This window comes from Plectropomus leopardus, chromosome 14 (assembly GCF_026936395.1).
Source record: "Plectropomus leopardus strain MGB_pleo_1.0 chromosome 14, ASM2693639v1, whole genome shotgun sequence".
Taxonomy (NCBI): Eukaryota; Metazoa; Chordata; class Actinopteri; order Perciformes; family Serranidae; genus Plectropomus; species Plectropomus leopardus.
This window is the reverse complement of record NC_142189.1, coordinates 34,923,590-34,942,032: the sequence shown is the minus strand read 5'-3', so window position 1 is coordinate 34,942,032 and position 18,443 is coordinate 34,923,590. Positions and strand designations below refer to the sequence as shown.

At 39.0% G+C, this 18,443-nt stretch overlaps 1 protein-coding gene across 1 annotated transcript in view; it reads left to right on the top strand.

Moving 5' to 3' along the window:
- The first annotated feature begins 738 nt into the window (after positions 1-738).
- Positions 739-18,443, top strand: part of LOC121953201 (neurexin-3a) — a 169,730-nt gene continuing 152,025 nt past the window's right edge. Inside the window, exons 1-3 of the mRNA XM_088087962.1 lie at positions 739-892; positions 6,964-7,265; positions 15,970-16,131. Of these exons, the coding sequence (XP_087944088.1) occupies positions 739-892; positions 6,964-7,265; positions 15,970-16,131 (618 nt within the window). The remainder of the gene's footprint in view (positions 893-6,963; positions 7,266-15,969; positions 16,132-18,443) is intronic.

Here is an 18,443-nt window from a genome sequence, read left to right as displayed (position 1 = left end):
TTGATGACAAGTTATTAGTGCGACCCACTAATTGAGACTTTAAAAGTAGCTGTTAGCAATCAGTGACTAATTCAAAGAAGAACAGTGGCTGCAAATGTTCACCAATTGGGAAGACAATCAGTAGGCTACGTTTTCATGCACACTTACGGTTATAGCTCGATTAAGGCCATTTAATGGACTACTGTCCTTGTCCCAGTATACAAGCGCGGCGGAGAATCCATTTATTGATGAAGTATGTCCAACTCTGCCACAGTAGGTGGTGATATGCCCCCTTTCAGGCAGTTGTTATTGGACCGTCTTTGGGTTGACTTATTATGTCACATAACCAAACAAGTTATCGAGCATCAAACAGGTTGCATGTTGAATGGTGCCAACATGGATAACTTTTCAGTGCTGTACTTTTGTACATACTCTATTCTTTACTTGGTACCTTCATCTTGTTTTGTTTTCTTCCCTTCTTCTTCTTTTGTTTTAACCAGTTTTGCTTTATGAATTTATACAGTTCCACTCCCAGGTCAAACCCCAATGCAGCGACTATGGAGCAGGTGCAGAATGCCCAGGTCCAACAGAGGCATACACGTGAAAAGTAAATTGACCCCCAATCACATGTTTACATGTATTTAAAAAAAAAAAAAAAACAACGGACTAACACGGTCATACAACTTTTCCTTACATCACCTAAACTTACTGAGTGAGATTTGAGAGCCCCGATCAGACACCATATAACAGGACCGATAAATGACGGTTTTGTCCATAGACTATAAAAAAGATGAACGACGCATCTCCACTTCCACCCACTGTATCAGAGTGTGGTCAAAATATCCTGGATACAGGCATTGCCATCTTGCAAGGGTCATTGAGAGCCAGAGACTGCGCAGTAGCGATATCCACGGTGAGGGAGTTCCTGTTGAAACATCCATCAGACCAATTGCGAGCAACTCCATTGAATGTGAGCTCATGGATTGGCTGTCACAGCCGTCAATCATGGCAGAAAGGCCCCCTGTTGTATCATTTAATAACTCATTAAAACTGAACTTTTAAAAATAAACACTTGAACAAAAATCAGGGTGATAAGAATTACCTTCAGTGACAGAAACCATCTTTGGGAAAAATTATTTGTTGTGTATTTTGAGTTTTTAGTTTGGCCTATTTTCATTCACTCATACAGAAGGGTGGGCCTTATGACCTGTACTGCAGACAGACACCAGGGGGCGATCAAGATTGAAAAGCCACATTATGGGGGAACTGTTATGTTGTTCATCTTTGTATACAGTCTATGGTACTGACATGTTAATGCCATTTTTGTAGTTTAGAAAGTGCTTCTGAGGTTCAGGTTTTATGTCATACTCGAGGCAGATGCTGTTTTGTGACACATCATGTCCGTCATGCCTCTTTTAAATCTGCAAAACAGCAATGCAATGTGTAATCACACTCTGGAGAGGAAAGATGGTGGTGTTGTTCTGGTTCTGTGTAAAAATGCAAAGGAGTCATAAAGAAAAAACCTTGGTAGTGGTTCGAAAGCGGGATCAATGTGTAAAAAGGGTTGTAGTGTCTTTGTGGCTGATAGATTATTGTGTTTGGAGTGCCTGTGATCCATTGGACGTGCTGATGGACTGCAGTAAGTGTGATACCTCACTTCCAGTGTATCTCTACCTCTGGTAGTGTTTCTGTGCTGCTCTTCCGAGCGATTCCCAGCTAATCTTCTAACTTGCTCCTTACTTCGGCTGCTTCTTGTCTGTGATTAAAACTCACTTAAGTTTTACACACTCACCACTGTCTCCTCTCAGCGGTTTTTCCTGTTTAATCACACAGCCGCTCACTCACTGTTAGCTCGTTAGCTACTTTAGCTTTAGCTCTGGTTAGCGATGGCTTCTCCCTGCTCTTCTCCCTCTTCTGCTGCTCTCTCCTGCTCAGTGTGTCAGATGTTTGGTTACTCCTCTTGCCTCCTTAAACGACAGCGGTACTTGTAACAAGTGTTGTTTATTTGCTGTGCTGGAGGTGAGGCTTAGCGATCTGAAAGCGTGGCCCCGCACCGTGGAAAATCCCTCCTTAGCTACGATAATTAGCAAGCTGGGAGGCTGGGTGACTGTCCGAGCGAAGCATAGTAAGCCGCAGCCCACGGTACACCTTCCACCCCCCCCCTTCACATTTTAAATAAGTACTCCCCGCTCAGCGACACACCGGCTGAGGACACAACCCTGGTCATTGGTAGCTCTATTTTGCAAAACGTGAAGTTAGTAGCACCAGTGGCCATAGTCAAATCCCTGGGGCCAGAGCGGGCAATGTCGAGTCAAATTTAAAGCTGCTGGCAAAGGATAAACATAAATACAATAAAATTGTTATTCACGTCGGCGGCAATGACACCCGGTTACGCCAGTCGGAGGTCACTAAAATTAACATAGAGTCGGTGTGTGAGTACGCAAAGACGATGTCAGACAAGAAATCTTCTCTGGACCCCTCCCCAATGTGACCAGTGACGACATGTTTAGCCGCATGTCATCACTCAACCGCTGGGGAATTAAATGCAGGCTCTTTAACATTAGATCCCTATCAAACAAAGCTCTTTTAGTCACTGATTTAATATTGGATAATCATATTGATTTATTATGCCTCACTGAGACTTGGCTTTGTCCTGATGAGTACGTTAGCCTGAATGAATCCACTCCTCCTGGTCATATAAATAGTCACGTTGCGCACGACACTGGCTGAGGAGGGGGAGTCACTGCTATTTTTGATTCAAGCTTAGCAATTCACCCTAAAACTAAGCTAAACTATAGTTCATTTGAAAGCCTTTTCCTTAGTCTTTCTCACCCATCCTGGAAAACTCTATTGCCAATTCTATTTGTTATAGTGACCCGCGCCCCTGGCCCATACTCTGAATTTCTATCTGAATTCTCTGAGCTTATATCAAGTTTAGTGCTTAAAACAGACAAAGTAGTCATCGTTGGGGATTTTAACATTCACATGATAGTGATAGCCTTAGTTCTGCTTTTGCCACGCTGTTGGATTCAGTTGGCATCAGTCAATGTGTACATAAACCCACTCATCGCTACAATCACACCCTAGATCTTGTCCTAGCATACGGCATCAATATTGAAGATTTATTAGTCTTCCCCGAGAATCCCGCTCTGTCTGACCATTATTTAATAACTTTTAATTTTTTACTACTCGACTACAAGCCTCTCAGCAAGAGTTACTATTCTAGATGTCTATCTGATTCAGCAGTGGCTAAATTTAAGAAACTGATTCCTTCTGCATTGACATCATGACCATGTGTTACAGTGACTGAGAATACTCTTACTAACTTAAGTCATTCTCAAACTGATTGTCTTGTTGACAATCCCAGGTTTCTTTTCAACACTGTAGCTAGGCTCACTCAGAGTCACAGCTCTGTAGAGCCCTGTATTCCTTTGGTCCTAAGCAGTGACAACTTTATGACTTTCTTTAATGATACAATTCTAACTATTAGAGAAAAAATCCATCACCTCTTGCCCTTAACAACCCCGGACTCAGGTAGCTTGGATATGGCGGCAAGGCCTGGAATTTATTAGGACCATTTTTCCCACATTGACCTTCGCCGACACTCTACTTTGATTTCTGCATCCAAGCCATCAACATACCTGTTAGACCCCATCCCAACTAGGCTACTTAAGGAAGCTTTAACCTTATTAGACAATTCTTTATTCAATATAATCAATGCAATGTCTTTATTAACAGGCTATGTACCACAGTCCTTTAAAGTAGCTGTCATTAAACCTCTTCTAAAGAAGCCCAATCTCGTTCCTGAGATTTTAGCTAACTATAGACCGATATCTTATCTCCCCTTTATTTCTAAAATCCTTGAGAGAGTGGTTGCTCCTCAACTCGGTGACTTTCTCCAAGATAATAGTTTATTGTAGGACTTTCAGTCAGGCTTTAGACTTCATCATCGTACAGAGATGGCACTAGTAAAAATTAACAATGACTTACTGATTGCTTCTAATTCAGGTCTGGTCTCTGTTTTAATCCTTTTAGATCTCAGTGCCGCTTTTGACACGATTGACCATCAAATCTTGCTGCACAGAATGGAACAGTTAATTGGCCTTAAAGGAACAGCACTAACCTGGTTTAAGTCTTACTTATCAGATTGTTCCCAATTTGTTCACATCAATGACCAATCGTCAGTGCATACTAAGGTCTGCTTCGGAGTGCCACAGGGTTCTGTGCTTGGACCAGTCCTTTTTACTTTATATATGCTTCCTCTAGGCAACATTATTAGAAAACACTCCATAAATTTCCATTGTTATTCTGATGATAACACAAATTTATCTATCTATGAAACCAAATGAAACTGATCAGCTATCTAGCCTTTAAACATGTCTTAAGGACGTAAAAGCCTGGATGAGCCGTAATTTCTTGATAAATTCAGACAAAACTGAAGTTATTGTTCTTGACCCCAAACACCTCAGAAGCTCCTTTTCAATCGATGCAATTTCTCTAGATGGCATTACCTTGCCCTTTAGCACAAATGTAAGGAACCTCTGAGTTTTATTTGATCAAGATTTATCTTTTGTCTCCCATATAAAACAAACTTCAAGGACTGCTTTCTTTCACTTGCACAACATTGCAAAAATTAGACATATCCTATCCCAGACAGATGCTGAAAAATTAGTACATGCATTTGTCACCTCTAAAACCTGGATTACTGTAATTCCCTATTAATTGGTTGACCCAACAAATCACTTAAATCACTCCAACTGGTGCAGAACGCTGCTGCACGTCTTCTAATGGGAAGCAAGAAAAGGGACCATATTTCTCCTGTTTTAGCTTCGTTGCACTGGCTCCCTGTAAAATCCAGGATTAAATTTAAATTCCTCCTCCTTACTTACAAAGCTCTAAATGGTCAGGCTCCATCCTATCTGTTGCAGCTCATAGTTCCTTACCAACCCTCAAGATCTCTGCGCTCTGAAAATGCAGGGTTACTTGTGGTTCCCAAAGTTTCCAAATGTAGGATAGGAACCAGAGCCTTCAGTTACCATGCTCCTCTCATATGGAACCATCTTCCTGTTTCGGTTAGGGAGGCAGATGCCATTTCCACTTTTAAGGGTAGACTTAAGACCTTCCTCTTTGATAAAGTTTATAATTAGGCTTGGCTAAGGTTGCCCGGACCAGCCCGTAGTTAGGCTGACATAGGTTTAACTTGCCGGGGGACTTTCTATAGGGGTCAGAGAGCAGTGGGGACTAACACTGCTCTCTGACCTTTATATTTATACCATAATAGCAGTTTAGTGACCCTAGTTTCTTGTGCACAAGTTTCTTGTGCTCAGTTGAAATCCCCATCTGTGTGACGGGGAGGAGGGAGAGGTGGCAGAGCTTTCGGCCTGATCCAGTGGGAGTGGTTTTGAGTACGTTCAGACCTGCCACTCTGGCTCTGCTTCCTCTATCTTTCTTTCTGGCTCTGCTTCCTCTCTCTTTCTTTCTTTTCTATTACTGCTCTCTGGCATTCATATTTAAGTCGTAATTGCTGATCAATGACTCTAGGATCCTCATTGAGTGCTTATCCTTTTTACTGCTCACCACTTTGGTGCTGTTGAGCTGCACTACCCTAATCCCATTGCCTCTCCGGAGCATTCCTGCTCCCTTGTTTCCTAACTTTCCCGGATCCTGGCCGCAGCCCTGGCTGTGCCTGATCGTTGTGATATCTGTGCTGGCGCTGTGGCCATGCCTTTGGCTGCACTGATACTGTACCCTCCACTTGCCCTGATAGTGCTCTCGGTCCTGGTTGCGCCGATGCTGTGATCATGCCTTTGGACACCTCCGTATCAATATATGCATGAGACTCTTATCAATATCATCATAGAGTGCATTTGATAATTTTGCACCTATCGTTATTGTATAATGACATGCATCTGTTTACATTATTGCTGTGCCTCTTTCCCCCTCCCCCCTCTCTCTTTCTCTTTACTTTGTGCCACAATTGTATTTCATTTGTTATTTAAGACATCTATTGCACGCGTATCCGTCCTGGAAGAGGGATCCCTCATCATCCTCTGCCTCTTCTGGGGTTCTTTTTCGGGGTTTTTTTCTTTTTCGGGAGTTTTTTCTTGGGTGATGTGAGGGTCTAAGGGCAGAGGGATGTCATACACTGACCCTCTGAGGCAAACCATGTTTTGTGATAATGGGCTCTACAAATAAAATTGACTTGACTTGTTTTGTGACTGAGCCCACAGTCTAGTATTTTTTTCTTAAACAACCCTGAGTTGATTGAAGATGATCTCACAGGTCTCACTCCTGACTGGACAGTTTTCCTTTTTTTTCCCCTTATTTCTGGAAGGCTTAGTCCTCTTTTTGTTTCAACACTACCCTTTTTCTGTGGCGTATTTCTTTTTTACCAAGATTAAAATAATAGAGTGTGTACGCCCTATCCTAGCTTCTCTCTGTGGCTTCCCTCCCATTGCTGCTTCTTTCTGTTTCATCACAAGCATAACCAGTGTGTCCCAAGATGGCAGTGAAATGGCCATATCACAAGATGAGGCCTTTGATGCTGATAAATGAGAGCTTTCTGTGGGCTCCCTTTACTTCTCCCATTGCTGCATTTCTTTCTTTCACTTGATGGATATTGGTAGCTCTGATTATTGAAATGTGTTAAATTATTCAGGAATCTTTACGTACCCAAAAGTACGTTTTAATCAGGAAGCTTGCAATTTCTTTATGAGGACTTGTCACTCGATGTGGACCTCACAAAAAGCACTTGAGATTAGATTTTAGATTTGGTTTGACATGATTTGAATCTTGATGTGGACATTCACAAAAAATATTTTAGAAGAGCTCTGGTTTCAGCATTGAATTGAATTCATAATGTTTTTTTTATTGATGCACTGTTCATTAAATGGAAATATTGTAGATGTCTCTGGGCTTAGTGTGAATTTGCCGTGCCACTGGATGACTGAAAATATACTGTTTTTTTTTTTTTTCTCACCACAGCAAGGGAAGAGAATGTGGCCACTTTCCGTGGCTCCGAGTACTTCTGCTACGATCTCTCTCAGAACCCCATCCAGAGCAGCAGCGACGAGATCACGCTCTCCTTCAAGACATGGCAGCGCAACGGCCTTATCCTTCACACTGGCAAGTCAGCTGACTATGTAAACCTGGCACTGAAGGATGGCGCTGTGTCCCTTGTTATCAACCTGGGCTCTGGAGCCTTCGAGGCCATTGTAGAGCCAGTCAATGGGAAGTTCAACGACAATGCATGGCATGATGTCAAAGTGACGCGCAACCTCCGGCAGGTAAGGCACAGAGGTGGATGTGCAAAATAAGAACATTGCATTGATGATAATGCATAGCAGTTGATTTGAAATATACTACAGGGCTGCCAATATTTTTGTTTAGTTTGATAGTTTCATAACTCACTGATCCCCAGAATTTTGTTTTTAAGGTTGAGCATTCAAATTCACAATTTTCAAGCATTTACAGATGAAAAGACAAGTCAAACATCATGAGCATTGATAAGTATATAATTGATCAGCATACTTGCCAGCCTCCAGACATCATAGCCTAAATGATGTTGATGAATCACTCTGAGTGCACAAAGCTGAAACCACTAACTTGCTGAATTTTGTCTGGTGATTTACGATTCTTATTGATTATTTATATGTGACAATTGCTATTTGATGAAATGGATTTCCAAGATGGTTAATGGTGCTCTTGCAAAAAAAATAATTTATAAAAAAAGGAGCTTAGTTTGGAAATATGTTTGTTAGTAAGTTCTTGTTTCAGCAGGTATCTGTTCCATCTACAGTCTCTAACTTGATGTTGTTCACAGTCAGGCCACAATTACATATGGCAGATCTGCTGATTCAGTTTTGTATTGTAAATGTAGTCTTCCCACACATGGTTCAGCCCTATCAGCTGTTTATTTAAACATTATTATGTGCACTCATATCCCAGGCAGGCCAAGTTATCAGTTGGGCTGAAAAATTAGTGCTACTGGGATCATCCAAGGGTTCCAGAACGGCCCTGGCCAGTTGTCCAAATGGCTGAGTTTACCCAAGTGGGTCCCACATAGATAGTACTGGGGACCAAGTGACCAGGCCCAATATGGACATCTCATCTGGGGCCTATGGTTAAACCGACCCATGTTGGCAATTAGCATGGGGTCATTATAGAAAAATTAGACAAACCTAAATAGGGCCCATTTATTAGCCAACTTACTACCATCACATACAGATATTGTTGATATTGTCGCTGTTTAGCTTGCTGGCTTGCTTATTGTCAGTTAACTTATTTGTTTTATGTTGTTTCCTTTAAACATGTTTTGTCATATATATATGAGGGTTTTTTAAGTGAAGGAGCACCAATTCAGGTCTGATTTTCCCACTGTCATCTTAGCTCTTTCATTTCATAGTTGTAGAAGGCAGTTTCCTGCCTCTCTTTACCTTCTGTCTTTTTCCCTCCTTAAGTCAGTCAGTCAGTCAGTCATTTTCTGTAACTGCTTGTCGTGAGGGTCGCGGGGGGCTGGATCCAATCCCAGCTGTCATTGGGCGGAAGGCAGGGTACACCCTGGACAGGTTGGATAGTTAGCTGGATAGTTGCTAGTTAGCTGGATAGTTGCCAGACTATCGCAGGGTCGAAACATATAGACAGACAATCTTTCACGCTCACAGTCACACCTAAGGGCAATTTAGAGTCACCAATCAACCTGAGCTGCATGTCTTTGGACTGTGGAAGGAAGCGGGAGACCCTGGAGAGAACCCACACAGACACGGGGAGAACATGCAAACTCTGCACAGAAGGCCCCCCGCCCACGGTCCGAGCCCCATTCCAACTGGGTTTTGAACCAGGGACCATCTTGCTGTGAGGCAACAGTGCTAACCACGACGCCACCGTGCTGTCCCCCTCCTGACTAGACAGGGTCTAGTCATCCAAGACCGCTACTGATTACCCAAGATGGATCTCCATTCAGCTGTACAACCTCTCTACAACTTGTGTGTTCAGATATATACTTTATACCAACCTTAAGTTAATGGACTGATTTGGCCCACAAATCAATTTATAAAACATATAAATAAATCCAAACTGACTTTGTTGCAATCCTGTTCCTAATCCTGGTTGATTTGGTGACACCTGTGGCTACTGATGATAACAACAACAACAACAACGACAATTTAATACAACAGCAAACATTAGCTGAGCAGTCACTTTGTCAGAAATACACCAGAGAGCACCTGGTGGATGTATTTACAGTGCAGCCAAATAAATTCACAGTGTGAATAAAAAATCATTCAAAAATACCAGCTACCCCAATTTGATTTCATTCTGCAAATGGCACAAGTGATTTTCCACACAAGTCACAATAGGAGAAATAGTTGCTATGGAGTTGGTGGTGTGCAGTCTGTTGCCTGAAGCTCTTCATCTAACAGCTTTCTGTGGCTGCTCCTGACCCTTCCATTACTCCCTGACAGATTTACAACTCATAAAAAAGACCTAAAAGATTTGTTACGGATTTTTGATGAACAATCATGGCCAGCACTAATCTCAGTGACAAATACACCATGTTTCCTGTAATTGCATCACATTAAAAGCCACTGTATAAAAAGTAAGAACAGTAACACTGATTTACATACTGCATAGCTTCCTGTTAATCACTCATGTTTAAATCCTGCATGGGAATTATGGATTCTCCCACTAAATGTAAATTGCAATACAGTAGGATATTACAGGGTATAAATTCACTGAATGGCTATTGCTGAAAAGTGGTCAAACATAAATAGTATAAAAATGCTATTTGATTTAATCAAAACCGTAAGGATAATAATACAAAACATCCATAAAACATCAAGGCTGTCGTTATTATTTTTGTTATTGTCAAAGCTAGAGGTGGATTGGTCCAACAAACCTGGGCTTTGGAGCAGGAGTCTGGTGTTCCCATTTGAATGTGATGTTTTTTTCTACACCTTACCATGTGTGTCCTTGCCCTAAACCTAACCATCTGTGACTTTGTCGCCTTAACCCAACCATCTGTGCTGCTGTTGCATGTGCTGTTGATGTCTAAACACATCCACATGCCACATCATCCCATCATGTGCATTTGTTGACATCAGGTTGTGGCACCCTGGAGTGTAAACAATAGATGCAGAAGAATACCTAACTATGTAGACGCGGTAGTTCACAACAGATGGGCAACATGTTACACATAGGGATGAGATTGTGTTGGTTTGTTCACTTCTATCTGTACATTCAGTTTGTCCATTTTGTTGGTGATGGATCTGGTGTTCAAGAGAAAAATGATAGGAACTGGAACTTTTTTTGGCCGTCTATTTAAACGTGGTTGTATGTTGGCCTGGCAGCCTTATTTTGTCTGCAGTGTCTCTTCACCTTCACCTCCGCCTTCAGTCAACAATCCATGAAAAACCTGAAATCCTGAATATGTCCTCTGGTATGTCGTGTAAGTGGAGATATTCAGTTGTAACAGTCTGTTTACTTCATAATCCTATGCTCAGGGGATCCTGATGACTGTAGATATGATTTGCACAGCTGACTGTGACACAGACAACCAAAAAATACACACATCTCTATGCGCTGCAATTCTAATCTTTTCATGATGTTTAACAAATTATGAATGCTTTGCTCTCATTGTTGTTGAGATTTCAGCTACCATTTGTTTAAAGAATTTCACAAAAAATACTGAAACATGTTAGAACAAGTCCAGTTCAATTCAGTTCAGTACTTCTGAAGATGTACAATTTGATGCTGAAATTATGTTTCTACAAAGAATGGTATAAATGTCAAAATAAAACCTCAATATAAATAGCATATATAGCTACAAAATGCATTTCCTGTACCAAATGCATGTGAATGCTGACAGCTGAAATTAATCAAAAAGCATTGCTGAAAAACCAGAAATATGAATTAAATTGTATGAAAAATGTTTAACTGCAATTGCATTACACACACTATGTGTATCTGGAAGTTGAATTGTAAAACTGGCTGGGTTAGAAGTTGAACTGCCTTACCTACACTGTAATAAATTTTCCTGTAAAAAACAGTGAAGAACTAGCAGCTCAGTTGCCATTATGTTACCATAAAATTAACATCTATTTACTGTCACAAAAATTTACAGTTTTGTACCGTAAATAAAAAAAAACATTGTGAACTGTAAAAAAAACAGTAAAGAACTGGAAGCTGAGTTGCCATTATGTTGCTGTAAAATTTACATATTTTTACTGTTACTCAATTTACAGTTTTGTCCTGTAAATTAAAAATACAGTGTAAACTGATATTTACTGTAAAATTACTTTCACTGTATTTTACAATTAAATGACTAATTAGTTTGTATTATTTATACATTTCAATAATCTATCAAAAATATGATTTCACACAGTTAAAAAGGCAATTTTGTTAAGAAAAACATGTTACAAGACTGTCACTGACTTTAGGTATCACAAAATCTCTGTTTGAACCTGGCCACAAGCATGGAAGGCAAACCGTATTAAAATTAACCTTTTGATTTTTCAATCCTGTGAATAAAATGTAAGAGAAAAAGCAGCTTCTTATTGCACTTTACTTTTATTTGAATGTTAACATGACATGTAAAAAACCTCACATGCAGAACAGTTGCATGTTAAATTAATAATTAGTAAATTGCACTTTACTTTTATTTGAATGTAGATGATATGTAAAAACTTCACATGTGGAACAATTGTATGTTAAACGAATAGGCTAAATGGTAAATTGCACCTTACTTTTATTTGAATGTAAAGATGGCATGTAAAAACTTACCATGCAGAACAATTACATGTTAAATGAATAAATGGTAAATTGCACCTTACTTTTACTTGAATGTAAATATGGCATGTAAAAACTTCACATGCTGAACAAATTGCATGTTAAAAACAGTATTACATGTAAAAATTACATGTTAAAAACAGTACTATGAACATATAAAAGTAACAGTATTACGAACATACAACAGTGTTTGTGTGGAAGTCTGAAGAACATCAGTACAGTAAGTTGTCGAGATAACGGGCCGTCAGGTGTTTGTATTGAGCCTGTTGAAAGAGAAAAATGTTCATGGGTAGCGCGAAATGGAGGCTATTATGCTGGAATTGTGGAAATCATATGTGGGTCATATTGTAACTTAAGGCTGTCGCTGCACCTGCCCGTTCGTCACTATATTAACAAGTGAGAAGAGAACGAGTGGTTGCTTTTCCGCTGTTTTGTTTATTGTTTACAATGGGGCTGGCGAAAAATTAATCCATAAAGCGGTGGATAACGTTATATGACGTAACGTATTGTGTAGCCTTAACTGTCATAAAGATTGCGGAGAGCGTTTCTGTCATACAGTGTTTCAACTGGGTGTTGAATTAGCCTAATGTTAGACGGTAGGAATACATTAGAGTTCAGTTAAAAAAACAGTAAATGAGCTGTAATTTCACCGATTTTCTGTAATATTAACAGTAAAGCACTGTTTATTGAAAAAACACCTTAATACTGTTGAAATTCTGCTGTAAATTTACAGAAATTATTTACAGTGTAAAGAAGCGAAGTGCTCAAGTACATTGCTACAAAAGTTGTAAGCTTAACTGGAATGCTGTCAAAGGTGGAAGTCAAAACTGAATAATGAAAAGCTTGAAAGAAGAAATACTTTGCACTTTAATACAGATAAAGGGTAGAAAAAAGATGAATACTAACATTAATATCCTTACAAAGCATCACTTTTTTGGACATTTAAGGGATCATTGTAGCAGACAGTATGCAGAGGTAGAGTATGTTATAGATGTTATGTTGTTTGTTGTGATGCCAGTAATGGTGTTATTTTTACATATTGTCATAGCTAATGGTTTGATAAGTAAGGCAAATAGTCATGGCAAATAGAGAGGTCATCCTCGTCTGGTCCCTCTGCAGTGTATTTTTTTTTTTTTTTTTTTTTTACAGAAGATGGGTATGGTACCTAAACAACTACAGAAAGCCACTGGTGTGATAGCCATGGCAGCTGAGACTAGCTCAAGGTGGTTGTGATTGGCAAGAGCCTGCTGTTGGAGCACTTCTGCAGGGGAAGGCTGATGTAGTCTTCACTGCCCCACCCAGGCAAGGCATACAGGCTAAGGTGCGGAATGCTTATGACCCTGAGATACCTGCTGGAAAAAGAAGGGCTCCCAACAATATAATTGTTCTGACAACACAAGGTTTAGACTCACTTCTCTGCTTTTATTGATTAAACCTGGGCCATGGAAATAACATTGCAATTCTAGGTGGTATGTTCCTTTAAACTCTGTCAGTGTATGTGTGTGTGTGTTCAGGTAAGACACAGAACATTAACAAAAAATGTAAAGCCTGAGCTGCTAGTGAGAGAATTCATTGTACTAAATGTGAGACATCGATGCACATGATCAGATGATGCCTACCATAGTAAAAATTAAAAAGACAAATATGCACTGTTGATTAAATATGTTGGCCTATCGGTCACAATAACATATAAGGCTATACAGAAAAAAAGCTGTAGATTAAGACCTTATATTTTACAAGCTATAATGGATTGCCTGGAGTAGAAAGAAAGAACTGCTAAGTTGAATTGAATCTGTTAAATATGTCATCATTAGCCTGTTTCCTCTCTCAGATATACTTAAAAATGCTTTTGAGAAAGCCACCACCCCGATAAACTGACCAACATTAACATCTTTACCTTTGGATGATTTAGGGAATCAAAAGCCAAATCTGCTCTGATTTCTTTTGCATCCTTTTAACCTTGCTCCTTTTTCCACCTGTAAACTAATAACATTGTCTGTAAGTAAGTAGTGACTTAAGGAATTAAATTAACCATTCCTTCATTTAACATTGCTTAACTGTGTACTAATTTCCTCACCTCTCATCATTTAGGTTTGATTTGATTTTCTTTAATTCATTCACAAACACACCATTCACTTGTTAAATTTTGTTTCTTACCTGCCCCACCTGTCTGCAAAGAAAACAGGCATTGGATGTGCTATGGTAAACAGACTCCATTTCATGGTAGATATCATTGTTGTCATTTTTTGTTTGCTGTGTATCCCCCACCCCTCTAATACAAACACACAAAATAGGTTTTGTATTTCCTAGCTTTCATGTTTACTTTGCTTTTCTTGTCCATCTATCTGCATTGCTTTTCTGCTTTCCTTTTAATGTTAATTTAATCTAACTTTTGCTTCTCTCTGGTTCACCACATATTTTCCTGTTGCATGCATGGCCTTACACCAGACTCTCATTTTCATTCACATTCACAAGGGAATGTTTTTTTTCTGTTTACATGCAGTGGTGCATGTAAGTTTTAAAATTTCAGAGAGCCAAGTAAAGAAAACATTTATTTATTAAACTTCTGAATGTTTAAAAATAAGCATTATCAATGTATCATTACAATGTGTTTGCACTGACTTTTCCTGTGCAGTAACGTACAGTGAACCTACTTCAGATTGTACATGGTCACAGGAACAATTTAAGCAAAAATGCACTGTGGTTCTCAGCAAACCCTATACAGAGACTGCTTTTATCAAATTTTCCAATGGTTTCATTGGGTATAAGCAAAGAAAGAAAGAAATTACTGCAAAGATTTGTGGGGATTAGGATTGCTAACTGGCTTTCATTTCCATTTGAAAAAGGGGGGCTCCTAATTTTGACTCAACGGAAATGAATTCTATTATAGAAAATAATTAATTATTTTTGGCAATTATTATTTATTTATTTATAATTATAATCTGAAACTAAAAAAATATTTAAATTAATAACTACAGTCAAATGCACACCTAAAGGTTGAACAATTTGGAAATCTTGTGGTTGGCACCATACACTACAACATTCAATAGAAAAAAGTAACAGTATTAATTTAGATAATAAAAGAAAAAAGTAAGTATCTAATTACTACCCCACTTCAAAACAAAAGTGATAGCACACACATGAAGGTATGTGAGCTTGTAGGGTTAGGATTCTCCACCATTAGCTGAGGCTATTCACCTATGTATTTGTTTTAATCTTTGCCTCTTATGGGACAAAGTGGTATTTAAAATTCCATATCAGAAAAAGACACAGGATTCTAATTAGCACCGGAATTCTTTGAATACTGATACCATTTGAAATCCAGCAATACTTTCTCAGGATAATTCAGGTTAATTACAACTCAGCTGGAAATAAAAACTTCATGACCACACATACATTATCTGTATTACCAGTAAAATGTATTTAACTATTGAAAGTAAAATTACTAACTATTTCAGCTTGTTGTATTACCATGAAGCATCAGTGAATTATTGCTGTTGCATTATCATCGATGAAACATTTTATTTTTGTGGTTAATAAACATAGATTAAATGTTTACTACTTTGGTAGTTACGTAAAGTAGTGGTACTGTAACTAGCACTGCTCACTTCCAATGAGAATGTTGTCAAAGATCTAAGGTTTTTACTATTTTACATGGTTTCCAATCTGATTTACTGCAGTGCGGATACTCTGCCATTCTGTGTGTCCTGCATGTTTACATTTGATTTTGTGTGGTGTGACACTAACTCCGCTCCTTCTTTGGTTTGTCTTTGTCTGCTCCTGCATGCTCCTTCTGTTATCTTCATAAGTTTGAATATTTATATTTAGAAGAGGATCAAATAAAAACAGTGAACACCACATGATTTGTGCATTATTAGTGCTACACGAATACCAATTCATGTTTGTCAGTGTCTTGAGCTACATTAACCTTTTTTACGTCTTAGTTTTAAAATGTTACTATCCATTCAATAGATTCAACTCCCACATCATCTACCTGCTTATTTTAAAACATGAAGACAATTGTAGGCTGACAGATTTTCTGTTTATCTGTCCTGCCTGATCCATAAAACATGTAAACATATCATCAGTTCTAAGATTTATAATGCAGACGGACTTGTGTGAGCTCTGTTAACATGAGGCCACCTTCTATTTTGACAGTCCAAAAGAAACTTATTTCAAAACTCACTGTTTATTTCTCACTGTCAGGTGACAATATCTGTGGATGGGATTCTGACTACCACGGGTTACACTCAGGAGGACTACACCATGTTGGGCTCTGATGACTTCTTTTATGTGGGTGGAAGCCCCAGCACTGCTGACCTGCCTGGATCCCCAGTCAGCAACAATTTCATGGGCTGTCTCAAGGAGGTAAAGTACCCCATCAATTATTTTTAATATGAATTAAAATGCTGAAATATTCCATTCACCCTATTAATGTGCTGATTGTAGCTGTGGCTAACCCAATATCATTTCAATTACGAGAGACAGGTGAATACAATAAAGCTACTTGTTTAATACAGATTGCAGGTGTACAGATTGACAGGTGATCGGATGATTACAATTTGACAGAAAGTTCTTGGTGCTTGGACTCGCAAAGACAATTTGTAATTGAGCAGCATCTGAGCAGCAGCAAGAAAAATCCAAAAAAACGGGGTGCAAAAGAAAACACAGCGTTATATTTTCCCCAAAGAATATTTACTTACTGAGCTTAAGTGAAACAAGCCATGATTAATTAAACAAGGCTGGTATAATCAGCTAAAAGATTGAACACAATAGTAAAGTGACACTGGAATATTTGAGATGAAGGTATTAAATCAACAGTGAACCATAATAACAAGACAAATGAAACACATCCTGCAGTGGCTTTTTTAAATCTTACATCTTAGCCAGCAATGGCCAATGGTCAGCAATGACTTGCTTGCAATGAATAGGCTTTACCCAGCAACCATGCTTCACCAACAATGGCAAATGGACAGCAATGACCTGCTTGCAATGAAAAGGCTTTACCAGCCAGTGATGATAAATGATTTAATTTTTTTAACAGGCTTTAGCCAGCAATGGCTAATGGTGAGCAGTTACCTGAATGGCTAATATGTTTGAGCGTAGCCAGCCCAGCAGAGTCTCAGTTACCTGCTACCTGAAATACTGGATTCATTAAACCATGAATAAGTCAACCAGAATTAATCAATAACTGTCTTTGACTAAAAAAAAGGACAGCATTGACCTAAGCAGCTAAATAATGAAATGCAAAACCACTTACCACAAGTTATATGTAATTGTTTTGCATAGTTGTTTAGGCCTGAATGGTAATTATAGAATTTCATCTATAGAGCACATTTCCAAAAAAAAAAAAGTTTCAGTTAAAGTTTAAGCTTTACAGGGTAAAAAAACGACAAATAGAATCAGTAAGTGTTTTATTAAAGTTTTATTTTATTAAGGTAATGTTTGGTTCTTCAGACAATGAGCAGTATCACCACCATTTAATGTATATACACAGACGGTTCATGAACGACCAGCAAACACCACTCTCCCTGTCTGAGCTTCTAGACCACCTCTGGGTTCTCATCGTTGCACCTACCATCACTCTGATGTCATGATGCATCCCATGGCTGAAGACATCTGACCAAGCTTCCTCTGTCACACCTCCTTCGTCTTCTTTTCCTAATTTCCTTTAAGTTTCACAAAAATAAACAAGCAAATCGTAGAAGGTAGATGGTAGAAGGTAGGTTTAATTTGTTATTTTTCTTAAAAGTGTTGTAAGTCTGACTTAAAAGTTTTGCTGGTTGCACCATGTAGACTTAAGACTGCTAAGACCAGGTGTAATCTTTTGCCTAGTCAGGAGCAGGAGTAAAAACAAAATCTCAACTGTTTCTATATATCAGCCTGATAGCCAGCACAAGAGCAACAAAAGTTTAACAGCAACCCATAAAAGCTTTCCTGCTAAAGTCTCCTTTTTATCTAAATAACAAACAAACAAAAACACACGTCTGTCCTTCACCTCAGCTTGTTGAACAAACAACTAAACAAACATTCACCAGTGAAAAGTGCACCGCTAAAAATAGCAAACTAATTAGCTGGTCAGCAGCACATTAAACAGCAATATATAAACTTACCGGCAACTGTCCATGTGGTTCATTTAGACACTTGTGTGGTCCTTATTTTTTAATACAACTGTTAATAGCATATTGTCTGTCCATGAGTTGTAAGCCAACTTTCATTACTTTTTCTGTCCTTTTACGTGATGTTCCACATGCCACCTGCTGTCAGTAAAACACAGGCACATCTCTCCTGTTCAGTTCTACATATCTTTGTATTTTGGCTTTGGTGAAATTTCCTTGTCTTTTCTCTGATTCTTCATACCAGTGTTGCCACAAATGATAAGCTACACATGAGAAAGACAGCAGGAGAAAGTTAATGTCTCCTAGCAAGTCATGCACTGCTCAGCAACACCTGCAATCGTCGGGGATTCACATGAATGTGCAATGCTAAGCTCAAGCATAGTTAAGACTCAGCTGAAGTTCCCTTCTAACGACGGACTAAGCAGCTTAGTTAAGACCAGTTGGTGCAACCAGCCCCAGATTAACACTGGTAATTACATTGATCTTGTTCAGTTACTAAATCCATCCACAAGCACTCCTCATATCCCCAGAGAGCTGCAAACCATGCTTGGCCCCATTAAT